We start from the raw sequence: 27,003 nt of genomic DNA, 5'->3' as shown, positions 1-27,003 counted from the left end.
CGCCCCTGTGGTTGTTCTGCTTCTTCCATAGCATTTCTCCATTTCTAACTTTTTCTATAAGTCACTACTAAGTATGCTCTCTGTCTGTCCCACCCCACCAGACGGTCAGCTCCCTGGGGCGAGGGTTGTGTTTGCTGTTTGCAGCTCTCAGGACAGTGCCTGGCACACAGTCGCTGCTCCGGCAGTGACACTGCTTCCTGCTTCTTTTCTGATAGTCAATGTAAGTGTGAGAAGTCTGCCATGTCCCATTTTTAAAATTCTATTTTTTTAAATTGATATGTAATTGACAGACCATAAAATTCATCATTTAAAGTGTACAATCAGTGTATATTCAGAGTTGGGCAACATCACCACTAATTCCAGAACATTTTCATCACCCCAAAGAGAAACCTATATCCATGAGGAGTCACTCCCCATCACCCACTGCCCCCAGCCCCTGGCGACCACCACTCTGCTCTCTATCCTATGGAGCCGCCTGTTTGGACACTCAGGATTTCAGATAGCATTCTCCCCCCACGTTCTCACCCTGCCCTGCTCGTTCCTGTCTTCCCAGATACTGAAGCACTTGCAGGAGCAGAAAGACAGCCAGTGCCTGCACGTGGAGGAGTACCAGAACCTCGTGAAGGACTTGCGCATGGAGCTAGAGGCTGTGTCAGAACAAAAGAAAAACATCATGAAGGGTAGACCTGGGCTGGGGCCGGGTGGGGGTGGGGCAGAAGGAAGGCGGAACCTGCCTCTGAGCAAGAAGCACTCTGTCTCGTCCCACCGCAGAAATGATGAAGTTGGAGCTGGACCTGCACGGGCTGCGAGAGGAGGCCTCTGCCCATGTGGAGAGGAAGGATAAGGAGCTCATCATCCTGCAGCATCGGCTGCAGGAGCTGCAGGCGCAGTTCACCGAAGACCAACAGCTTGGCTTGAAGAAAGACACTGTAAGGCGAGGAGCTCTCTAGGGCGGGTGTGAGGCCAGGCCTTGGCCAGGTAGAGCGGGTCCGGCAGTTCTGCACCCACTGTGATAGCTTGGGGAGCGCCAACATGTGTGCAGTGGGACTGTGGGTTCTTCAGGCCCAGAGACGATTCTGAGAACTTCTTTGGTACTTCTCATAGCACATAATAAAGCAATAAAATAGCGCTATCCGGGGGCCTTAATAGAGATGTTGACTATAAGGAAGAGGTTTTTCCCCAGCCCTGCACAGTTGAGAGTTGTGGACACACTTGCATTGTTCCCTTATGCTTTTGTTCATGCTTGATAGTGGAAAGAAATATTATAAAATAATGTGTAGCCTTATTAAGAATAAGAAGTGAATTTCAATTTTTAAAATGACAAATACCTTAGAATATGTAAATCAGGCTGTTTACACCCTAGAAGATCTGTGGTTGCCAACATAAATCAAGGTCCTGAAATGAAACCAAGGACAGAAAGGTTGTGAAACTAATGCAAGCTTTTGTAGTCAGTACTATCCAACTGTAACTCTTATCAGAGCCAGTAGAAATAATCCAGTGGTTGACTGACTGGTCATTCACACCCGTTTCAAGGTACAGAGGTGATCCCTCGGTCCAAATGGAGGTTTTTGGAGAGATGACAAGAAGCAAAGCATCTGTCATTCATATATTCATCCAACAAATACTTTTAAGCTCCTAAGATATGCCAAGCACTGTTCCAGGCACAAAGAATATTATAGAATTGTATATCTGAAATCTATAAAATTTTAGTAATCAATGTCACTACAATAAATTTAGTTTAAAAAAAAAAGAATACCAGAGACGTGGAAGTAGGGCACAAACTGACAATCCCCAGAAGAGGGGGTGGTGGGGGAGAGATGAACCACAGAACTTGTATGCATGTGAGCATGAACAATGAACATGGACAAGGCTGGCACAGGGCAGGGAGAGAGAGGGAGGGGGAATCAGTGGGGGGAGGAGAAACATCTGTAACAAAAATGAATAAATAAAAAAAAAGAATATAATAAAATATGCAACATTCCTACTCTCATGGAGCTTACATTCTAGTGTACAGAGGCAGGCAGTAAACAAATAACAAAAGAAATATGTCAGATACTGATAAATTCCTAAAATAGCTTGGTGGCTGTTTTACACAGGGTGGCCAGGGAAGGCTTCTATGACAAGGTAACATTTGGGAAGAAACTTGAATGGAATGAGGCAGCCACCCAGGCGAAGGTCTTGAGGAAGACTATTCCAGGCAGAGGGAACAGCAAAAGCCCTCAAGTGGAAATCCCCTTGCAGTGTCCCGGGACCAGCTGAAGCAGGCGGGTGGGGTGGCAAGAGGGGAGGTCGACCTGGCAGCCAAGGACCAGATCGCGAGCATCCTGGGGGGCCCTTTTGCTAAGTGAGCTGGCGCCACGGAGGGTTTTGAGCAGAGGAATATGAGATCTGGCTGCTGCAGGGAGAACGGGCTGAGGGGAGAGCAGGGGGCTAAGGTAGGAGGCTATTGCAATATCCAGGCAACAGAAGGTGATGGCTGCACAAGGACTCAGAACAGTCTCCAGCTGACTTTGCCCTGCCGCTGTTCAGGCCTTTATCAGCTACATTCTCATTCTGCTTTACCAGCTCCTCCAAGAGAAAGATGAAATGCTGCAGGAGCTGGAAAAGGAACTGACACAGGTTCAGACAACCCTCCTGAAAAAAGAGATGGAGTTGGAGAAGCAGCAACTAATGATAACAGAACTCGAAATCGCCCTCCAGGAGGTAAAGCAGGATAAGTGCAAGGTGGAGTGTGGGGCCCTGCGAGCTGAGATCCAGACGCTGAAGGACTTTCTCGAAGATGCCCAACAGCAGCAGAGGCTGGCTGGTGAGGCCCCAGCAGGCACTGTCCCCACCATACTTCCAACACGGGGGGCCAGAGCAACCCCTTTCTCTCTCTAAATGCCCCCTCTGCCTCCCCACTTTCTCACGTCACATCTCCCCTGGCTTTCATCTCACATCTCAGCAGTTACGACCACCCTCTTGAACCCCTTCACTCACCCCGGCCACACTTCTCTCTGGAACCATCACCACATAGCAGGTGCCCGCTGTTCCCTCCGCGGTTCAGATAAAGATCTTCTCCTTGCTCTGCCACGGGAGGACGGGTCTCTAGACTTTGCTTCTTTGCACCGCATTCTCTCCATCTTCGCCCGAACCTTTGTCACACAATTCATCTCCTCCTTCCCTGGTCTTTGACACTCTCTCCTTTTCTCGCCTCCACAAATTCTCTTCAGCCCAGTTTGCACTATGGATCGTGTCCTTGTTCCTCTGCTAACACTGCTTCCTCCGAGGTCACCAATGACGTCTTGCCTTGGACATGGGCTTATTATGGGGCAATGAAAATGTTCTGGAATTAGATATTGGTGATGGTTGCTCACCTTTGTGGGTATGCCAGAAACCACTGAACTGAACGCTTTAAAAGGGTAAATTTTATGTTATGCACTATAGAAATTTGGGGGGGAAAGTAAAAGGTCCAAAGCCTGGCTTCCTTCCTCTCCCTCCTTTGACTCTCTGTGTCCATCCATCGGCCCCCATACCTCAACAAGTGCTTCCAGCTTTGGAGACACTGCAGGTCCCACAAAGCTCATCTTCGTTTTCTCTTTCTCCTCCTGCTCTGACAGAGTCGTCCAACCCTAAGACTCTGCCCTCCTCGTCTCGCTCTGCACTCACTCTTCCATGGGCGCCTCCCCCTGGAGCTGCACTTGCCTGTACACGACTCCGTGCCCTCGCGCCAGCCCTGGTTCAGAGCTGTGGTCAGTCTTGTCTTTAGAGACCAGCTCCACCTGGGCAACTCACCTTCCCCTCTAACTCAACATTCCCAAAACTGAACCTACTCACTGCTTGAGATTGTTTTTCTCCCTTCTTACAAAGCATATAAGTATTTCCATAGTGACACCCCCTTTCTTCCAGTATCCCAGGCTGAAAGAGAATGGAGAATGACGCTTAAAGTAGAAATGATAGTAGAAACTACTGGATATGGGGATATATTGGGCGGAGAAAAACTCCAGTAAGCAAATTATCTGGGTGCTTTTCCCTTCAGACCCAGTGAAGACAAGGACGTGGGCTAAAGGATACTGTAGGAAGTCATTCTTCATTCTAATCCATTACAATGTTCCTAATGCACTCTCTCCTTTATGTCAGGTCCCTGCTCAGGAAGCCACAAAACCGAGTCTAAATCCTTCTCTCAGGCTTTCAGAGTCCTTCAGAGCCCTCTAGTCCCTGCCCTTGTTCAGCTCTGTCTCCCAGTTTGGTTTCTTTCCAACCAAACTGGTCTCTTCCCATCCTCTTCCCACAGGCCTTTCCATTCCCTTCACCAAGCATTTACTCCAACAGTCACCCACCTGGAATTCCCTTCTGCTGAGGTGCAGCTCAGCCTCTGTTCCTCTGAAAGCCCACTTCCACTGTCCTTACATTGATCTCGCTTCCCGAGGTGACAGTCACGGCAAGTCTAACACCACAGTGCTCTCCATGTTGAGTGGGGCAGTTAGGGCTCCCTCCCTAGACTCTAAACTCCGTGAGGGTCAAGATGTATCCCTAATGACAGGATGATAATGACGGCATAAGATCTATGGAGCAATTTCTATCAATTTGTTTAATTTTGGTCCAGAAGTAGACCACAGCTGGAGGGTAGCTGAAGACAGAGAATTTAACAGAGCTCCTTAAGAGTGATAATGACATGGAAAGAAATGAGGACAGATTAGAAATTGGAGTAGGTCACACAATGAAGGAACATACTTTTTAATTGGTCTGATTTGAAAGTCTGATCTTCAAACGTTATTTCCTTCTCACATGGACATGCCCCTGGCTTATGTCCTGTCTTCTACAGCTCAGCAAGCAGCCCAATATAAAGAAGAGTCCGCTATAGCAAAGAATAACCTAGAGGATTCCCAGAGGAAACTGCAAAGCTGCATTCTCTTGGAGAAGCAGAAGGCAGACACCATCCAGGAGCTACAGAGAGAGCTCCAGAAGCTGCAGAAGGGTTCCTTGATGGCTGGAGAGGAACTTGCTCCCAACAGGTACCCCCGGTTTACCTCCCGAGAGCCGCTGTGTGAGCCTCTCAGGAGTGGGACAGCCAGCTCACAGTCCACCAACACAGACAGCAAGTCCACTCTCCCGTTGTTGCCCTTTTGCTTTAGGAAACGGATAGAGGAGCTGACATCTGAACTCTCCGAGGCCCTGAGGAAGCTTGAAAACTCAGACAAGGAAAAGAGGCAGCTTCAGAAGACAGTGACTGAGCAGGAGATGAAACTGAATGACATGCAAGATCGTATTAAACTCATTCAACACCAGGTATGAAGGCCAAGTAGGCAGCCAGCTCAAGCATTTGATCTGCTTAACACTAAATATATTGGTCTTTATTTGGGAAGATGCCACCACCAATCCATGCCAAACAAACTGTCCAAAATTTGTGTTAGAACTAAGATGTTGAAAATAGTCAGACAATGTGTCATTCCCCCTGATTCCCACCGCACCCCTGGGATTCAGAAGCTATCCTTGTCAGTTAATTTAAAGTCTTTGATTTCTGAATTACTCTTTTTGTGCTTTTCTCAGATTTTTAAAATTTTTTTTAAAATATGTTTTTATTGATTTTTTTAGAGAGAGAGGAAGGGAGAGATAGAAACATTGATGTGAGAGAGAAACATCAATAGGCTGCCTCCTGCACACTCCCTGTTGGGGATCAAGCCCCAAACTGCGGCATGTGCCCTGACCGGGAATTGAACCAGGACCTTTCGGTCCATGGGACGATGTTCAATCCACTGAGCCACACTGGCCAGGCAGATATTTTTTAAATTTCATTCAAAGAGGGTTTATGTGGAAAGATTTGGTAAGTGGGAGAGAAGGTAAGCTGGATCTATAAATAAAATAAATTGGTATACCTAATTGAAAACTTTAAAACATTGCTGAACATCAGAGGAAACTTTCTATAAATAACCAAGGAGTTGTCCTCATATTTATTTCAACCATTCCCTGTGTACAATTGTCTGAGGTTGCTTGTTTTTCCAAAAATATACAGCCTAAAACCACCTTTCAGTTCAGTTTTTATTTTCTCAGCACAGAGAGCTAACCTCCACCAAAACCACCCTAGAGGAGGAGCTTAAGGAAGTAACAAGGTTACTGGAGGAGAAACGGGAACAGTTGAAAAAGAGCAAAGAACAGCAGCAGTTGCTGGAACTAGAGATTGAGTCACTTCGACAGGAAGAGAGAAAGAAAGAAAAGATGGTGAGAAGGAGAACCTTGGAAGGCTGAGGGTCACGAGTACAGGGCCAGACATGAGCCCAGTCAGGCCTGGTGGGAACAGAGGCTGTGGGTGCTCAGACCTCAGGAGAGGAGGGAGCAAAGTTAGGAAAGGCAAGTGGGGAGGCAAGAGAAGGCCTGAGATACCACAGGCGCAGAATGGAGCTGTGGGGAAGGGAGAAGGAGTGGGGTTCTGTAGGAGTCTGAGGGTAACTATCACCTCTTTCCTGGCTTTTTTCTTTAATTGGGGAACAGTCAAAAGAGGCTTTGCGAAATTTGGAGGAGGAAAGTGAGAATACCCAAATACAGCTTAAGCAATATACTACACAACTAGAGTCCGCTATCATCAAACAGAGCACCTCCCAGAAAGTCATCCAAGAGCTGAATAGTGAGGTAAGTAGACAGAAACTCCAAGGGGGTGAGGAACCTGAACCCTATGTCCCTTGACCTGAAATCGGCTCCTACCTCTCCTCGGCCACAGAAATGCAGCTAACTGCGGGGCCCATATGCACCCTGTGGTACCGGCAGCTCCACTTTCTTCCTTGAAGTGGGGACGCCTTCAGTGCCCAGTTGCTCAGCCAAAGACCAGCTTCTTCTACATGGGGACAGTCTTATTTTTAAAATATCTGGTGGAGCCCTGGCTGGTTTGGCTCAGCGTTTGGAGTGTCAGCCCACAGACAAATGAGTCGCGGGTTTGATTCCAGTCAAGGGCACGTACCTGGGTTGTGGTTCATCCCCAGCCCTGGTCAGGGTCATGCGTGAGGCAACCAATCTATTTGTCTCTCTCACATTGATCTCTCTCTCTCTCTCTCTCTCTCTCTCTCTCTCTCTCTCTCCCCATCCATCCATCCATCCATCCATCCCACTCTATCTGAAAATAAATGGAAAAATATCCTCAGGTGAGGATTTAAAATAAAATATCTGGTGGAGTTCCTGAGCTCCCAGACTATCTGAGCTGCGGCATCAAGTCTTCCAATGTTGAATTTGAGACCAGAGTTGAGTGAATCCATTGTTTGGGGCAATTTGCTAGGAAACACTTCCAAAAATAATATCAAAGCACAAAAGCACGATGGAAAGGGAGATGGTTATTTTTCACTACATAGATAAAGATGACAGAAATGAGTAAATGGAATCTAACTGTAGGTGGGGCACTGTGCTTGAGTTCAGTCATCATTATTGACCGTCTGCTTAGTCCTTTACATGCCTCTGTCTCCTTTCCTCCCAACAAGACATACATTACTATGATCCTCGATTTACAGAAAAAAGAAAGGTCAAAGCTTAAAGTGACTAATTAGTAAGTGATGGCATGGACCAGTATTTGAACCTGGATCCTCTGAGCCTAACATCTAACCTCTTTTCCCTTTATCCTGAATGGCAATACTTTTCCCCAACTGAATACATCCCATCTTCCTGGGCAAGAAACAAATAGAGCATCTTAATAGGTGGTCTCTTGGGTTACAAATGAGAGACCAGCAGCTCTGGTTCCTTCACAATATTTTTTTAAGTTAATCTTAAAATACTATGACTAGTCTAAGTGTAAGAACAGCACTGCCCAATAGAATGTTCTGCAATGATGAAAAAGTTCTAAATTATAGCTGTCTAATACTTTTTTCCTCATGTGGCAATTGAGTGCTTGGAATATGGCTTAGTATGACTAAGGAACTGAATTTATAATTTTAATATTAACTATCTTTAGTTTTATTTAACTGTAAATAGCCTCAAATGGCTAGTGTCTACCATATTAGGCAGCATAGAAACTCAAGTTCTTGGAGTTTTTCCCTCCAGGGATATAAATCTCTCCTTTATTGTGATCCAGATTTCAGTTCTGAATCACTCATATCTCCAAGTAAATAAGGGATACTACCTAAGTATTTAATATGGGCCTGTCCTTACATTTGCCAAAAGAAAGATGGTCATGTAAATATGGAATTAAAAGCACTAATTTCAGAATTCATTTGGTGGGAATCAGAAGGCTAGAGGGTTTGTGTGTAAGCATGTTTCACTTTTTAAAAATATGCCTCAATCATGGTAGACTTATTGAAATAGCCATTAAAAAGAGACTTCGTTTTGCATTCTAAAATGTATTTTTCTTTCATCAAATATTCTTAATTTTAAAATTTCCCATTTGAAGTCGGAGCAATATATATTGAGATGCTTTTCATCTCTTTGAATCCAGGACATTTTCCTATTATATTTTATAACTAGTCACTGTTAATAATAAGAAAGCTAGTTTATTTTATATATTTATTCTGTATTTTAACATTCTATTAAACTCACTTATAAACAGTAATTGTTTTTCAGTTGCTTTTCATGGCTTTTCTAGGTTATGGTTAGATCATTTGCAAGCAACAATTTTCTAAGCCTCTGTAATATATATATTATTTCATTTTTCTTGCCTTATTGCATTAGATAGTACCTATAGTGTGCTGTTTCTTGCTTTTGATGTCAGTGTAATTCATGTTTCAGTATGATATTCCTTGTTATGTGTAACTAAAATTAATTAATTGATCCTAATTCTGGCCCATCCTTTCATTCCAAGTATAAATTCTGACAGTTTATCATGTATCACTCTTTCAATCACTCTTTGGAATGTTTTAAGAAGTGAAGTAAGGCCGGTATGACTATAATGTAGTAATCAAGAAGGATATTAGTATAGGATGAGAATAGAAAAAGCCCTGGCTGGTTTGCTCAGTGGTTAGAGCATTGGCCTACGGTCCAGAGAGACCCAGCTTCGGTTCCCGCTAAGGGCATGTACCTCTGTTGCAGTTTGTCCCCAGCCCTGGTTGGGTCGTGCAGGGGGCAGCTATTCAATGTGTCCCTTTCACTTCAATTTCTCTCTCTCTCTCTCTCTCTCTCTCTCTCTCTCTCTCTCTCTCTCTTTCCCTCCCTCCCTCCCTCCCACTCTATCTGAATAAAAATTGGAAAAATGTCCTCGGGTGAGGATAAAAAAAGAGAGAGAGAGAATAAAAAGACAGGAAGGGGCAGACATTGTGGCCTCTGTTAAGAAATTTTGGGTTTTATTCTAAGAACAATTGACAGACAATGAAATTTCCTCTAGGGGCAGGAGAGTGATTTTATCTGATTTAAGTTTTCAAAATATAACTTAGACTAATGTGTGGAAATGGATTGGGGAGAGGGGTTGGTGTGGAAGTGAGGTAACCAGTTGGGAGGCTATTGCTATCTAAGCTCAAGTGGTGTCATTGAAGACAGAAATTAGCAAATTCAGGATGTGTTTTGGCAGAATTGACTAGACTAACTAAAAGTATGAATGTGAGAGAAAGTGAGAAATTAAGGAGGACTTAGTGGAATTCACCTATAAAACCATCTAGGTCTAATGCCTTTGTCAAGGAGAAAGTAGATCTTTATGAGAACCTTTATTAAAACTCCTTGATTCTATAATTTATACATGTGTATGTATATTATATAGTTTTTAAAATATCTTTTTCTAAGCTAAACCACTCATATTAGAGAAATTTAAGATAAAGCTCCCATTTTAGTTTCTAGCATCATTGGGATATTTTACCACCTTTATTTTTAGTATCTCACCTCCATGGAAACATTTCTTGATTCAGCCACCAATTATCAAGAGCTTACAGTGAATTGTTATTTCTCCAATGACTCCTCTGGTTACTGTGCAGACCCAGTGACTTTATGTTTTTCAGGAGTCTCCCGAAACAGTGTATTATTTGCAGAAGACCAAAGTATTCCATCTTTAGGATTAGTTTCACCCCTCAGACATGTAAATATAGGGTCTAACACTTCTCCCATTCACTAATTCCTAAGGTCAAAGATATTTAGAATTCCACTTGAAAACATAATAAACTTCAAGCGCTGAGCAGTTACTGAAGAAACCCTCAAAGCTTATGTTTCTGTGTGTGTGGCACATGGAGAATGCAGGTGTACTAGAATACCAAAAAAACAGAAGTAAGGCGTATGAATTTCTAAGGTCTCTCTCTTGCTTCCACACTTAGATGTAGATCTCTGTCCTGTACTTAAAGTATATAATAAGATGACTAATTACTTAGCATCTTCATGATCATAACTCACAGCTATATAGTATTTACATCTTACAAAGCCCTTTTTACTTCTCACTTGATCATCACGAAAACTCTATGAAGCAGTTGAAAGTATCCCAATTTGCAGAAGAAGAAACTGAAACTCAGAGAGATTAAGTAAATGACAGAACCAGGACTTCAACACAGGTCCTCTAACTGCAGATCTCAGTTCCTTTTTAATGGTACGTGGCCCTAGTGGAAACCGAACCCGGGACTCTCTGGTCCGCAGGCCGACGCTCAACCACTGAGCCATAGCAGCCAGGGCCTCAGTTCCTTTTAACAAGCAAGATACTTATGACAAGTTTAAGACACAGACTTTAGCTTTTTTCTAAGTATACTTCTGCCAGAACTATGTATTCATTGCATCTCTAATTCCAGACATTGCCCAATGCAATATTTCAGTTCAAAAAAATTATTTAATATGTACTGAGCCCCTTATGTGCCATGCCCTGAGCTGTAAATGGTGGGATACAGTGATGAAGAAAGCACGCACAGCCCTGGCCAGTTTAGCTCAGTGGTTAGAGCATCTGCTCACGGACCTGAGGGTTGAGGGTTCAATTCCCAGTCAAGGGCAAGTACCCCTTGCAGGTTTGATCCCTGGCCCTGGTTGGGGTCTTGCAGGAGGCAACCAATCTATATGTCTCTTTCACATCAATGTTTCCTCTCCCTCTCTCTCCCCCTCCGTCTCTTCCATTCTATCTAAAAATTAATGAAAAAATGTCCTCGGGTGAGGATTAACAAACGAAAAGAAAGAAAGCACACACAGCCCTGGTTTCGGGGTGCAGCAAGTCTGGCGAATTGTGTCAGGAACAAAGTGAGGCATGATGCACACAACTGAGATATTGTGCCATGCCTTCCGCCCTAGAACTGGATTCCAGATCTTTATCAAAGGCTACAGAATCCGTGAAAGGGACTTTTTGTGTATTTTACACGTCATGGTCCAGTACCTCCAGTAGTCCTTGTATTTGGGGAACATCTAACTAGAGGGGAACTGTGGGGAAAGGGGTACAGAAGAGCCTGGAAAGGCAGCTCTTCCTTTTACAACAAAGAGATGGAGATGGAGGTGTTATCACCTGCTGTTCTGCAAGTTAGTGCAGCGAGAAGAGAGCCCAGTGAATGCCTCTGTAGCCAAGAACCTGACAGTGATTCTCCCTCCCTAAAGATATCCTATCAGAAGGAGGCCTTAGCGAGTCTACAGGCCCAACTAGACAAGGCTATGCAGAAAGAGAAGCATTATCTGCAGACCATGGTCAGTAAAGAAGCCTACGATGAATTATCCCGGAAGTCAGCTGCCTGCCAAGACGACCTGACACAAGCTCTGGAGAAGGTGGGCCACACCCTGTGTCTCCAGGGCTGTTTGCGGCCAAGAGATGTTCTAGCAATGGGAGAGGCATGGGAGTCAATTTCCTATACCTTGGCTGTCACCAAGGCTGTCTGCAAACCTGGCATGAGCTGGGACATCTGTCCAGAGAAGGCTCGCTGCTGCTTAGTGAGGGTTTTGGGGAAGGATGGGGGAGCAAGGTAGAGGCCAAATCTAACAGATTTTCTGCCTGTGGGTGATCCGGGGCAAGGTTTCCCCAAAACCTGGATTATCAGGGAAATTGATGCCCCATTCCTGTGCTGATCATGTCTGGCTGCTCAGTTCATAGCACTAACAAGAGAGGAAACGAGGGAGGGAATGTGGGGATGTAGAAAACCAACTACTGTCACTTCCCACCCTCTCTGGGACACTAGGAAAGTAACAGGGTGTCTGTGCCACCTTGGGTGAGGGCAGGGAGGGATTAGAACCCTTCTCCATTTGGGGCTCAGCAGAGAGGGCCAAAGTTGTCTGATGGCCATGCTCATCCCCTTTGTCTTTACCTAAAGCTCAACCACACGATCTCAGAGACCAAGAGCCTGCACCGAAGCTTGACTCAGGCCCAGGATAGGAAAGTTCAGCTGGAAGACGAAATCATGGCTTATGAGGAGAGGATGAAAAAGCTTAACATGGAATTAAAGAAACTTCAAGGCTTCCATCAGCAGAGTGAGGCAGAGGTGAGGAACAGCCTGGGGCTCAGCCCGCCTCCCTGTTCCAGGTCCCCAAGGTCACCTCTTGCACCCAGAACTATTTAGCACTGAGCCATAATGAGTTCCCTCCCCTTGTTTGGTTGGCCCTGTGAGCTTCAGGAGGAGGCAAGGATCGGAGCAGGGGTGCCCTCTGCTGACCACTGGAAATAAAATATCCCAAAGCCCAGAAAGAGCCCTCTGGCCTGGTCAGGGGTGGCCAGCTGGGGTCTCCGGCTCACTCTGCACTCCTGAGCAGGTACAAGCCTTCGACAAGAAGCTGGAGGAGATGAGCAACCAAGTGCTGCAGTGGCAGAAGCAGCACCAGTGTGACCTCAAGATGCTGGCCGCCAAGGAAGAGCAGCTCCGGGCCTTCCAAGAGGAAATGGCCACCCTGAAAGAGAACCTCCTTGCCGACGAGAAGGAGGTAGGCACTCTCGGCCTCTTCCCGTTCCTCCCAGCACCTCCTACAACCACCTGGTTGCCAGACAGCCCGTGGCGGGCATGGAGGTGCCTGGGAGCAAGACACCCCTCTATTCAGTACAAAGCAGGGCCTGGGTGCTCTAGGCCCGAAGCATCTGTCTCAACCTAACCATCTTCCCGTGGCTTTGTTGATAGATACATTGAGTAAAACAAAAGTCCCATTCTAGGGGAGGAGGAGTGCCATCTCCCTGTCACCAGTCACCCCTGAATTAGATAATCCACTGCGCAATTTCCCTCCTGAGCCCATCCTGACACTTTTATTTACCCTACAATAGAGTCAGCTAAGAGATCTTCGGGCATTCCCTGTGCCTGGCACCCTAGCAGTGAAATTCATGGCAGGAAGCCTCAGGATACTTTGGGGTGGCCACAGGGCCTTTGCTCCAATTAGGAAAAAAATAAAGGCATCTTTCTCAAGATAATTTTTCTTCCATATAAAAAAAAATTGGCTTAACATATTGCTTTTTTAGAACAAGCCACTTTAATGCCTTTGGCCTGAAAATTATTATTCTAAGTGTACAAGTCCACTTTGTCTCTACTATAAACGGTGCCTGCTTAGAGATGTCACTTTTGTGTGGGTGTGGCCTGCACTGCTGGAGGTGAAGTCCTGCTGTGGCAGTTCCAACCCTGGCCTCGGGATCGGACAGCAGGGTCAGTGTTTCCTCTCCCAGGAGACTGGCTTGGAAGTGAGGCTGTGACGGGCCTATGCTTCCACCCCTTGCTGTCTCATTGTCTTCTTGTACCCAAGCCCTGTTGCCTGCCCCAGCGGTCTGTGCCCAAAGACACCTGTAGGCTGCACCGAGAGAATGACCAGATCATGACCAACATGGAGCAGTGGGCCAAAGAGCAGAAGTAAGTGAGGAAGAAAAAAGTAAGGCAGGGTCTCAAGGGCTGGGCTGAACTGAGGACCCATACATGTGCCATACACACACATGCACGCACACACGCACGTGCACGCACACACACACACGTGCGCACACACACACACTGACCTTCTGGGAAGCTGATCCAGTCTCAGCCCACACCCAGGGCTTGGGGATGAGATAGCAGGCCCTGCTGACTTAGACATGGAGCAGCTCTGATAAGTGCTTCACTGAGGATCAGATTTTCTCTTCCCAACCTGGGGTCTACCTTCACTGCCCAGATCCCTTGAACTCTCCTGGGATCACAGGGAATTTGCACAGGAGTTGAGTGTGGAGAGACCTCTTAATTGCCAGATGCCAGAAGGCTCCAGCTCTGGGGGCTGGGAGATGAGCGGAGGCCTGGGGCCCAGCAGAGAAGCCTTGCTGAGAACCCCAATGTCCCATTTAGCCAACCCATGCTCTTGCTCACAGGTGTATGGAAGTTTTTTCTTTTGTGGATATTATTACAGGGTCGCCAATGAGCAACTAGGAAACAAGCTCCGTGAACAGGTCAAATATATCGCCAAGCTGACTGGTGAAAAGGAGTAAGTCATCCCACACCACCCTGGCTGCTGCTTGGGCCCTAAGGAGAAGAGTCAGCCAGGGCCAGGGCTGGCTTTTTCACTGGCTATGTGGATCAGACCCTGGGGCTTTGGAAAGACCCGAAGTCCTATGGGCATCTATGCGACCTCGGACACATCACTTTACCTCTGTGGGCCGTAGTTCCCTCAGCAACAATAAAAGGGGGCTAATAGTCTCCATGTGCCTTCCCACTCCACTTTATGTGATTCTCAGAGGTCAGAAATGCTGAGAAGGAAACAGGCACTGAAAGCAGACTGTATTAGTTAGCGTAGGGGCTAAGCTGCTGTAACGAGATCTCCAAATAAAGAGACATAGGACATAGAAGGAACATCTCTAGGAGGTAAGAAGTCCAGATTGGTGGGTTCCTCTGTCCCACGAGGTCATTTGGAGACCCAGTTCCTTCTACTTGTTGCCCTACCTTCCCCTGTGGCCTTGCTCCACTTTCATGGTCGAAGCTGGGTCAGCAGAGGGTGGCAGGAGAGGCATGTTAGGAGTCCGGGAATAGAGGTAAAGATATGGATGTCTAAAACCGAGATTTCAAAGGTGGTGTAGTTACAGGTAATGACAAGCTCTAGGGCAGTGCTTCCCAATCTTCTGTCTGAGAACCCTTAGAAAATGACCACATTTGTTTGGCACACTGGGAGGATCTGGGATGGGGTTGCTTTGACAAAGTTTACTGATCAGCAGCTGCCCCAAACTCTGCACCAAGGGTGGCGGTATCTCAACACGCCTAGAGCCCGTCTGTGCAAAGCTCAGTTCCGGGCATGGCTGAGTGGAAAGAGAGGACAAGATCACTGGAGTAGGGAGGTAGGAACTGAGAGGCCAGGACTCGGATAGAAAGTATGGAATGTTGAAGGCATCGGGATGCTGACAGGAGTGGACCGGAGAGTGGCAGAGCCAGGGAATGAGGGCACGGTGACCCCACTGCAAGCCGAGAGGCCTACGGATGTGGCGGCAATGTGAGGGGCCGCAAGGGAAGGGGTGTCTTCAATTCCGGCCAGGTTTATAAAGAGCAAGAGGGCAAAGTAAATGCCCGAAGAAGTTGAAGATGGATTTTTTATTTCATTTCCTTTAGGAAAAAAAAAAAACAATGACATTTTTTAGTAGGACAAAAGTATTTTCTGAAAGGGTTTAACGAAAAGAAAAATGGTCAGAATCTGAGGGTGACAGAGAACTTCAGGCTTTTTTTTAACATTGTGCTAAGTTTCTGGTTGTTCAGTTTCATAAAGAACTCCTTCTTGAGTGTGCTTGCGCCTATTTGAAGGAAAACCATCTTTGAATAGTAATAATAGCTCCCCTAATATTTGTTATGTATACATGTGAGGCCGTGTTCTCGGTGCTTTACATGCACTAACTTATATAGCCCTCCTGAGACCTCACCAGTCAGCTGCAGTTACCACCCCACTCACGGGTGAGGAAAGACGAGCCCATGGCCGCACACCTAGCAAGTGGCAAGCCAGCATTCCAACTCGGAAGCCAGGTTCCACAGCCCACTGTCACCACTGCCTTCAACATTGACCTGGAGAGATACAGCTATTGATATGAACAGCTGCCATTGATTGAGCCACAGGAAATAGGCTGAGTTGTCGTCCCCCTCACCTACATTACAGCCACCATTTTCTCATCTGTAAAATGGGGATAAGTTACTTGCCTGAGCTCTCAACAGAGCTGGACCCCTGTGCTTTCAACCTTTCAGCAAAGGGATGTGAAAGAACTTGGACCTGGGCATCAGAACTGGGTGAGGGTTTTCCGAGGCATGGCCATGAGAAACCGAGGACGTGATCAGAGTCCTTTGTAACAGCTTTCTGACTCTTCCAATCAAATTTCTATCATTTGTCATACTCAAGTGTCCCCATCTAACAGATAGGAAAACAGAGCCAGAGCTGAGGTGACTCAGTGGGTCAGGAGTCACCCCAACCCCAGGCCTGGGCCTCTCCCAGGGGACAGAGGCCTCCATTTCCACAGACGTGTGAGAGCATGTCTGGAAGGCCCTCCCTCCTGTGATGCCTTTAGCTGTCCCGTGGGGAAGCAAGGAGCTGAGCATACCAAACATCACCTGTCCTCCCCTCTCCTTCCCCAGCCACCTCCACAACGTAATGGTCCATCTGCAGCAGGAAAACAAGAAGCTGAAGACCGAGATAGAGGAGAAGAAGCTGAAATCCGGGCACCCAAGGTTATGCACTAAAGCCCTGAGCCCGTGCAAAATGGAGCCCATGCCAAGGGCGAAAGTGTGTGGCTCCTTAGGCTGGAGAGGGATCACCCAGGGCATGAGCCAAAGAGTGGATGTCACCAAGTGTGCCGGGACTCCACGCTGCCCAGGTATGTCCGCCTGCCATTTGTCTCTCGCTGCTTACTGTGATGTTGTCTTAGTCCCATGGGTCAAAAAAAATAACAGCCTGGTATTATTTTTCAAGAGATTGCTGGATTGGGAATTCAAAAAAGAAAAGAAAACAGACCTTTTTCTTAAGGACGCAGGACCAGAGATCATCGCTTTCTTGTCTATAGACAGGGTTTGTTCTGATCTAAGGATCTTTGCTGGTACCCGAGTGCTCATGTCTCAGATCTGTCCCTTACCCTGGCCAGTCAGAATTGTGGGGACAAAAAGGGAGCAGGCGGAATAGGCATCTTCCTCCTGTCATGTGTTCTGGAAACCACATAACAGCACCCTGTCCCCTGCACAGCTGCCTTTTCTGCCCCAGAGACTCCTTGTTGACCCAGAGGGAACTTGCTGGCCGCCAAGGCCAGACCTTGAGGAATCACCTCATTAACTCCTCCTCAGATCAAGACTGTCATTTCCTCCCTGTCCCCTCGGACGCCTCATGTTGCTAGAATCAGTGCCTTTCCCTGAGCATCATTTCCACACACTTTTTCAGAGGACAGTGGGTTCCCATCCCTCTCTCTTGACCTGGATCAGCTTCTACAAGAACATATCAAGCAAGGTCCCAGCCTATTCTGCAATATGCTAACATTTATTCAGTTTTGTCCACTTCCTGCAGTGGACTGAGCCTTGAAACCATGCTTCCATCTCCAGGCCCAAACTCTAAAATAAAGGCATGAGCACAGCAGTCTCAGTGAGCTCCTGGCGGCCTGCAGACATCTCTGTCCCCTCACGTCCCCGGCAGTGTGTCCTCCCTGCTTTCTCTGGATTCTAACGATAGAGTTGTCCTTCACAGTTATAGGAGTTATAATTTCCAAAGCGGGCTTGTGTTTGTTTATAAACCAACAAGAGATAATTAGCTCCTTTTTCGTTCTTTCCATCTCTATCTGGAATTTAAGAGAAAAAAATCTAAAAACCTTAAAGAGGAAAGTAATCCTGAGTCCCAAAGAAAGGAAAAGAGATAAGTGATGCATTTTCCAAATGGAGGAGGGAGAGAGCCATCGCGGTCTCCCTGGCTACCACACTTCATTCCTCCTCCTAACAATTTTATTTTTCTCCTAGCCAGCTCAATACAAGTAAAACCCATTACAACAAACTCCAAGGACAGCTAAACTATTTTATTGTGGTAGGTTTTGTTAAACTGAGGACATGTCTACAATGTCTATTTCGGGTCTGTAGGAAATTGAGAGAAATAGTTACTAAGGTAAAGTAAGAGAAAGAAATGAAAGAGCTTGCATTTCGGGGCGTGGGGGGAGGGGGAGTGCAGGAAGAAACCCACTAGTTGGTACCAATTCTTATATTCTTGCCTCCCTCCCCAGCCAAACAAAAGCCAAGAAAAGGCACTGCTTATAGCAGCACAGGATGGCCCTCCAGGACCCGGAAAGGCGAATTCCGGAAGTGCAGTGTGGGGCAGGGGATGGGCACATCTGGTAGTTTCTGTTGTGGTGGGTGTTATCTGTTTGTGCTCTTTTGACTGTGTTCCCCCATTTGACTTAGAATAAGGATATATTTTCGAGAGAAAACAAAGACTGAAGAATCTGGTACTAATAACAGCTTCCTAGTTCTAGCCTGAGGACCATTTATTTAAACGAAAGTTAAATGTCATTAAAATCCCCAGTACAGTCTACTAAGAAGGCATTTTGTCTATAATTTACACAAAGGCTCCATATATGTTGGTGAAAGTGACAAAATCTGGATAATTTGAACGCTGTACATTTTTTCAAGGTTGTCTTTCACTTCCTGTGGGGTGATTACACCAGAGCCAAGCAGACAGCAAGGGAGTTATGGGAGCAAAGGGGTAGCAGAGCCAGAAAAACATCACTATGTCCCTCAACCATCTGGCCTTCAGACAGAAAACTTGCTGGAGTAGAGGGTTGGACTCAGAGAAATGTAGTTTCTCTAAAGACAGGGGAAAGGGCTGGGGAGCTGAGTGTTGCCCGCCTATAGTTCTTTTCTTTTTTTATCCTTACCTTAGGACATTTTTCTATTTTTTGTTCAGATAGAGTAGGAGGGAGAGAGAGAGAGGAAGAGAGAGAAAGAGAGAAACATCAATGTGAAAGGGACACATCGAATGGCGGCCACCCACACAACCCAACCAGGGCTGGGGATAAACTGCAACCAAAGTACGTGACCTTAGCGGGAACCGAACCCAGGTCTCTCTGGACCGCAGGTCGATGCTCTAACCGCTAAGACAAACTGGCCTGGGCTGGCCTATAATTCTTTAAGCAAAACCAAAGAAGTTAGTTCCTAAGAAGTAATTTGAACAGCCGATTTCTTTTTTAAACAGTCTCTATATGATACTTAATAATGGACACGTCATTACACATTTGTCCAAACCCATAGAGTGTGGGTCACCAAGAGAGGCTCCTAATGTAAACTGTGGACTTGGGGGAATAATGATGTATAGGTTCATCTCTGGTAACAAGTGTATCACTCAGGTGGGGGACTGGATAATGGGAGAGGCTGTGCCTGTCCAGGGGCAGGAGAAGTCTCTGGACCTCCTGCTCAATTTTGCTGTGCACCTAAAACTGCTCTAAAAAAATAACAGAAAAGAAAAAATGATTACAAAGCTAGGACCGAGCCAAGGGGATTATGAATAAAATAAGTGGGAGATTCCAAAACGGCGGCAGAGTGAACGGAAGCTACACAGACCGTCTCCCAGAACCAAACTGGAATTACAACTAAAACACAGACAAATCAACAGGAAAAAGCAACAGAAAAGCAGCTTGCAAGGACCATATAACCAGGGACACTGACTCAATCCTCGTAGGCTTGCAAAGGCACCAGACCAGGGCTGGGAGCCCACACACAGCAGCAGCCTTAGCTGGGAGTGGTGCCCTCGGGCTAAACTCCCAAGAGGCTCCACAGCGCAGGGACAGAAGCTAAAACAGCAGCAGCCACTCACCTTGGGCTTCAGCAGAGGGAGGGCAGACTGGACTGGAACTGTGTGGAGACCTAGGGATTTGGAGGGCACTCAGAGCTTTTGCTGAGTTGCTGCCATGCAGGACGGTGACCATATTGCTCCTTCCCAGGGCTCTGGGGAAAGGCAGCAGCCCCTCCCTCGGAGATCCAACCCCACCCTGTGGGCCATTGAAATGCTAATTGAGACTCATTAACAACCAGCATCTGCCCCACCCTCAGGAAACCCGCTTATGCTGAGCACCTGAGGGAGTTTTCCAATCAACTGACAACCCAAAACTCTTCAAGTAACCTCGACTGCTAGCCTCCAGGCAAAAAGTTAGAGGATAATAGTACCTTTCCTGGGCTAGCAACTTTAACCAGGAAAGTAAGACTTGACGGTGGTGTTTAACGTGGGTCCTCCTTCGCTCATCTAAACCCAGGAGAGGGAGCCACAAACAGCAGAACAACAACACCCACAGGGAAAACTTGACAGGCCCCAAAGCCCACTGTCATAGCCAAAATGGTGAAACACAGAAACAGAAACCAAATGAAAGAACAAGAGACCTCCACCAAAGATGAGATCAATGTGGAGCAGTTAGGCAAGTTAACAGAGCTAGAATTCAGAGCCATGATCTTGAAGAAGCTCAACAGTATGAGTAAAGACATAGAGATGCTGAAAATAAACCAATTGGAAATTAAAAACCACCAAGAAGTAATCAAGAGTGACATTTCAGAAATAAAAAACACATTGGAAGGTCTAAAGAGCAGAGTAGAGGAAGCTGAGGACTGGATCAGTGAATTAGAAGACAGGGTAGAACAAAATCAACCAATCAGAAAACCAAAAGGAAAAAAACAATTAAAAAAAAAAGAAGACAGCTTAAGAGAACTGTGGGACAACTGGAAACGGAATAATATTCACATCATAGGAGTCCCTGAAGAAGAAGAAAATGAGCAAGGGTTAGAGAATATATTCACAGAAATAGTGACAGAAAACTTCCCTAATTTGGTGAAGGAAGAAGGCATTCAAGTTCAAGAAGCACAGAGAGTCCCAAGTAAGAAGAACCCAAACAGGCCCACACCAAGACACATAGTAATTAAAATGCCAAAAATTCAAGACAAAGAGAGAATCCTAAAAGCAGCAAGAGAGAAGCAACAGGTTATCTACAAAGGAACCCCCATAAGGCTCTCAGCTGACTTCTCACAAGAAACACTACAGGCCAGAAGCAAATGGCATGAAGTAATCAAAAACAAGGATCTGAATCCAAAACTACTCTATCCAGCAAGGCTATCATTCAAAATAGAAGGTCAAATAAAGAGCTTCCCAGACAAAAAAGGCTAAGGGAATACATTAGCACCAAACCAGCACTGCAAGAAATGTTAAAAGGACTTCTGTAATTAGCAGTAGAAATGGGAAGAAAAATAGAACCACACTAAACAAAAATGGCAATAAACAAGTAAATATCAATAATCACCTTAAATGTAAATGGACTGAATGCTCCGATAAAAAGACACAGAGTATCTGATTGGATAAGAAAGCATGACTCATCTATATGTTGTTTACAAGAGACCCACCTCATAACAAAAGACTCACATAGGTTGACAGTGAAGGGATGGAAAAAAATCTTCCAAGCAAATGGAAAGGGAAAAAAAGCTGGGGTAGCAATACTCATATCTCATAAAACAGATTTCAAAATGAAGGCCATAACTAGAGACAAAGAAGGCCACTACATAATATTGAAAGGATCTATCCAACAGGAAGATATAACCTTGATAAATATATATGCACCCAATATAGGAGCAACAAAATATATTAAAAATCTTCTGGAGGACGTCCAAGGAGAAAACCAACAGCAATATAATCATAGCAGGAAACGTCAACACCCCGTTGACAGCACTGGATAGATCCTCTAGACAAGAAATTAGCAAGGAAACAGAGACTCTAAATGAAGCACTAGAGCAAATGGATTTAATAAATATCTATAGAGAACTACACCCCAAAACTACAGAATTCACATTCTTCTCAAGTGCACATGGGACAGTCTCAAAGATAGACCACATGATAGAACACAAAATAAATCTCTACAAGTTCAAGAAGACTGAAATCATATCAAGCATCTTCTCAGATCACAATGGCACGAAACTAGAAATCAATTGCAACAAGAACATGCAAAGACATTTGAACACCTGGAGGCTAAATAGCATGTTATTAAACAATGAATGGGTTACTGAGGAAATCAAGGAGGAAATTCAAAACTTCCTGGAAATCAATGAAAATGAACACACAACAACACAAACTCTATGGGATGCGCAAAAGCAGTTCTGAGAAGGAAGTTCATAGCACTACAGGCCTACCTCAAGAAACAAGAAAAATTTCTAATTGACTGTCTAACCTCACAACTTAAAGAATTAGGGGAAAAAAAAAAAAAAAAAAAAACAGAGCAAGTAGAAGGAAGGAAATAGTAAAGATCAGAGTATAAATAAATGACATAGAGACCAAAAACACAATTCAAAGGATCAATGAAACATAGAGTTGGTTTTTCAAAAAGATAAACAAGATTGATGGACCCTTAGCTAGACTCACCAAGAAACAGAGAGAACCCAAATACACAAAATCAGAAATGAAAGAGAAGAAGTAACAACCGACACCACAGAAATACAAAAGATCAAAAGCTACTATGAACAACTATATGGCAACAAATTCGACAATCTAAGCAAAATGGACAAATTTCTAGAAAAACACGGTCTCCCAAAACTGGACTGGGAAGAGGTAGAAAAATTGAACAGACCAATAACAACTAAGGAAATTGAAGAGGTAATCAAGAGTCTCCCAGCAAACAAAAGCCCAGGCCCAGATGGCTTCACAGGGGTTTTACCGAACATTCAAAAAAGAACTAACAACCATTCTCCTCAAACTATTTCAAAAAATTCAAGAAGAAGGAAGACTTCCAAACCTGTTCTATGAGGCCAGCATAATTCTAATTCCAAAACCAGATAAAGACACTACAAAGAAAGGAAACTACAGGCCAATATCCCTGATGGACATAGACGCCAAAATCCTGAACAAAATACTAGCAAATCGAATCCAGCAATACATCAAAAAAATTATTCACCATGACCAAGTGGGATTCATTCCAGGGATACAAGGCTGGTACAATATTCGCAAATAAATAAATGTGATACACCACATAAACAAAATGAAGAATAAAAACCACATGATCATATCAATAGATGCTGAAAAAGCATTTGACAAAATCCAGCATCCATTCTTGATAAAAACGCTCAGCAATGTGGGAATAGAGGGATCATATCTCGACATAATAAAGGCCATATATGAATGACCTACAGCCAACATCATATTCAATGGGCAGAAACTAAAAACATTTCCATTAAGAACAGGAACAAGACAGGGATGTCCACTTTCGCCACTCCTATTTAACATAGTACTAGAAGTCTTAAGCACAGCAATCAGACATGAGTAAAAAATAAAAGGCATCCAAATTGGAAAAGAGGAAGTGAAACTGTCATTATTTGCAGATGACTTGATATTATACATAGAAAACCCTAAAGACTCCATCAAAAATCTACTAGAATTAATTAATTTGGCAAAGCAGCAGGATACAAAATTAACGTCAAGAAATCGACGGCATTCGTATACACCAATGATGAACTCACAAAAAGAGAAACTGAAAAAACAATCCCATTTACCATCGCGGCAAAAAAATTAAGATACCTAGGAATAAACTTAACCAAAGAAGTAAAGGACCAATATGCAGAAAACTACAGGACATTGAAAAAAGAAACAGAAGAAGATATAAAAAAGTGGAAGCACAAACCTTGTTCATGGATTGGAAGAATTAACATCATTAAAATGTCCATAGTACCCAAAGCAATCTATAGATTCAATGCAATCCCCATCAAAATACCAACGACATATTTCACAGAAATAGAACAAATACTTCAAAAGTTCACATGGAACCAAAAAAGTCCCCGAATAGCCACAGCAATTTTCAAAAAGAATGACAAAGTAGGTAGGATCACAATACCAGATATCAGGTTATACTACAAAGTGACTGTAATCAAAACAGCCTGGTACTGGCACAAGAACAGGCATATAAACCAGTGCATATAGACCAGTGGAACAGAACAGAGAACCCAGAAATGGACCCAAGGCAATATCCTCAATTAATATTTGACAAAGGAGGCAAGAGCATACAGTGGAGTAAAGACAGCCTCTTTAATAAATGGTGTTGGGAAAATTGGACAGCTACATGCAAAAAAATGAAACTAGACCATCAACTTACACCATACACTAAAATAAACTCAAAATGGATAAAAGACTTAAATGTAACCCGTGAATCCATAAAAATTCTAGAAGAAAATGTAGGCAACAAAATTTCAGACATCATACACAGCAGAATTTTCACTGATACATCACCTAAGGCAACAGAAAAAAAGGGAAAAAAATGAACGCATGGGACTACATCAAACTCAAAAGCTTCTGCACAGCAAAAGAAACAACCATCAAAATGGAAAGGCAACCCACTGTATGGGAGAACATTATAGCCAATGATGTATCAGATAAGGTGTTAATTTCCAATATATAGAGAGTGCTCATACAACTCAACAAAAGGAAGACAAAGAACCCAATTAAAAAATGGGCAGAGGAGCTGAATAGACACCTCTCCAAACAGGACATACAAATGGCCAAGAGACATATGAAGAAACGCTCAACATCACTAATCATCAGAGAGATGCAAATTAAACCAACAATGAGGTATCATCTCACACTTGTCAGAATGGCCATCAACAAATCATCAAACAAGAAGTGTTGGCAAGGGTGTGGATAAAAGGGGACTCTAGTACACTGCTGGTGGGAATGCAGACTGGTGCAGCCACTGTGGAAAACAATATGGTGTTACCTCAAAAAATTAAAAATTGAACTTCCATTTGACCCAGTGATCCCGCTTCTAGGAATATACCCTAAGAAGCCTGAAACACCAATCAGGAAGAATATATGTACCCCCATGTTCATAGCAACACTATTTACAGTAGCTAAGATCTGGATACAGCCCAAGTGTCCATCAGTAGACGAATGGATAAAAAAGCAGTGGTACATATACACAATGGAGTACTATGCAGCTGTTAGAAATAAAGATCTCTTATCCTTTGAGACGACATGGAGGGACCTAGGAAGTATTATCCTAAATGAAATAAGCCAAGCAGAAAAAGACAAATACCACATGATCTCACTTATATACAGAATATAATGAACATGACAGTCTGAGGAATACGGTAGACCCAGAAACATGAAAGTAGGGCACAGACTGAAGAAGGGGTTGCGGGGTGGGAAGAGATAAACCACAGAACTTATATGCATGTATGCATAACCAATGGACATGGACAACAAAGCCGGGGATGGGGAGGGGGGATGGGGAGGGGGATGCCAATGGGGTAAAAAAGGAGAAACGTGTAACAACCAAAAAAAAAAAAAAAAAATTAAAGAAAAAAAAAAACTATCCCAATTAAATAAGTCAAAAAAAAACAAAAAATAAAAAATAAATTTTTTAAATAAAAAATAATAAAATAAGTGCTTCAGCCACCCAGTGGGAGGACATCACTCAGATACCTGGGGCCAGTAGAATCCTGTGTAACAGATCCTCTTCTATCCACCCGGAGTAGGATTCTTCTCCCCGAGCTAAAGGAACCCAGAGCAAACAGCCCCTTCTGCTTGCTTTTTACTACAGGGAAGAGGGAGCCATTGCCACATACAGACTTGCCTTTTGAGCCTCCTCTCTGCAGCTCAACTGAGGAGGGCCTGGCAAGCAAGCTCTGGGATCCCCAGAATGAGTCCCCTATCTCAGCCCAAGACCCTCAACTGTTGACATTTCCCATGTGTCTAAAGCACCATGTTACTGACAACTAGGCGTTCAAGGATAGGTGCACGTGACTGAGTACAGGCAGGGGACCCCTGTAATAACGTCCAGTGCAATGGCCTCACTGTTCCCTCACACCAAGAAGTCTGAAAGCCAGTCTCAGGAACTCACTTCAGGGCTAGAAATGTGTCTGTTCCTCTAGAAAAAGAGTGGGTCATCATCTGAGGAAACGAGGGTAAGACTCAGAGTATTCAAGCTAAAAGGAACTTACAAGTGAATCTGAATGGACAGGGTTTGCCAATTAAAAAGCAGTACTGGGCCCTGGGCCTCAGCGGTTAGAGCATCAGCCTGCAGTCCCCAGAGACCTGGGTTCAGTTCCCACTAAGGGCATGTACCTTGGTTGCAGTTTGTCCCCGGCCCTGGTCGGTCGTGCGGGTGGCAGCCACTCGATGTGTCTCTTTCACATCGATGTTTCTCTCTCTCTCTCTCTCTCTCTCTCTCTCTCTCTTCCTCTCTCCCCCTCCCACTCTACCTGAACAAAAAAATGTCCTCGGGTGAGGATAAAAAAATAAATAAATAAAAAGCAGCACTGGAGCCCTGGCCGGTTTGGCTCAGCGGTTAGAGCATCAGCCTGTGGTCCAGAGAGACCCAGGTTCTGTTCCCACTAAGGGTACTTACCTCGGTTGCAGTTTGTCCCCAGCCCTGGTTGGTCGTGCAGGTGGCAGCCACTCGATGTGTCCATTTCACGTCGATGTTTCTCTCTCTCTCTCTCTCTCTCTCTCTCTCTCCCTCTCCCCCTCCCTCTTGTTCTCTCTCTCCCTCCCACTCTACCTGAACAAAAAATGGAAAAATGTCCTTGGGTTAGGATTAAAAAAAAAAAAAAGCAGCACTGGAGACACAGGTGCAGACTCTGAAGCAGATTCAGGTAGAGCCTCCAGGGTGGCACCCATGTGTGCCACGTATCCCTAGCCAGGTGTTCTTGCTCTTAAATTAGAAGGTTGGATTGGACTCATGGTTTTCGAACCTCTCTGACCTCATTTTTCTTATCTAAAGAACCCGAAGGTGAGTTTGTGACCAGTCACAGCCTGTTAATAATAAAGCCATGAATTGGAATCTCAAACTTTTTCCTGTTCTATTGCATCCCAAGCCCAAGTCTGTAACTCGATTATATACCCAGCTTCCCTCTCTTCACAGAGCAGGTAGACAGCTTCTGCTAGCCCTTCAACCCAGGGCCAAGATCAAAGCCTCCCCAGAAAAGCAGCCAGAAGCCCTCTACACTCCGGAGCCATGAAGTCAGTGTCCACCTGCATTCCCAATAAAGGCGGTTAGAGGTAAAAAAAAAAAAAGAAAAAAAAAGAATGAAAGTTGAGGTGTAGCTGGTGCTGCTGATAAAGCCTTACTTCCAAACCCATCCATGAAACTGACTTAAATTTTAACATATGTTGAGCTGTAATAGAAGGAAATTCAAATCCTAGGAAGTGAGGAAGGGAGTGGAACTAAGGCAGCAGTGTGAGCCAAGCCGAGGGGCTCTTGCTGAGCTCCGGCCAGTATCCAGGTGCCAAGCCTATTGGAAACGC

General features: G+C 44.8%; 1 protein-coding gene across 1 annotated transcript in view; it reads left to right on the top strand.

The window, feature by feature from the left end:
- Positions 1-18,154, top strand: part of PMFBP1 (polyamine modulated factor 1 binding protein 1) — a 51,211-nt gene extending 33,057 nt beyond the window's left edge. The window contains exons 7-20 of the mRNA XM_036276062.1: positions 554-680; positions 772-929; positions 2,566-2,806; positions 4,805-4,994; positions 5,115-5,268; positions 6,031-6,198; positions 6,469-6,606; positions 11,431-11,595; positions 12,135-12,302; positions 12,571-12,738; positions 13,540-13,643; positions 14,164-14,238; positions 16,356-16,594; positions 18,150-18,154. Coding sequence (XP_036131955.1) covers positions 554-680; positions 772-929; positions 2,566-2,806; positions 4,805-4,994; positions 5,115-5,268; positions 6,031-6,198; positions 6,469-6,606; positions 11,431-11,595; positions 12,135-12,302; positions 12,571-12,738; positions 13,540-13,643; positions 14,164-14,238; positions 16,356-16,594; positions 18,150-18,154 — 2,100 coding nt within the window. The remainder of the gene's footprint in view (positions 1-553; positions 681-771; positions 930-2,565; positions 2,807-4,804; positions 4,995-5,114; positions 5,269-6,030; positions 6,199-6,468; positions 6,607-11,430; positions 11,596-12,134; positions 12,303-12,570; positions 12,739-13,539; positions 13,644-14,163; positions 14,239-16,355; positions 16,595-18,149) is intronic.
- The last annotated feature ends 8,849 nt before the right edge of the window (positions 18,155-27,003 follow it).

Source organism: Molossus molossus, unplaced genomic scaffold (genome assembly GCF_014108415.1).
Source record: "Molossus molossus isolate mMolMol1 unplaced genomic scaffold, mMolMol1.p scaffold_m16_p_21, whole genome shotgun sequence".
NCBI lineage: Eukaryota > Metazoa > Chordata > Mammalia > Chiroptera > Molossidae > Molossus > Molossus molossus.
This window is presented reverse-complemented; position numbering and strand designations above follow the sequence as displayed.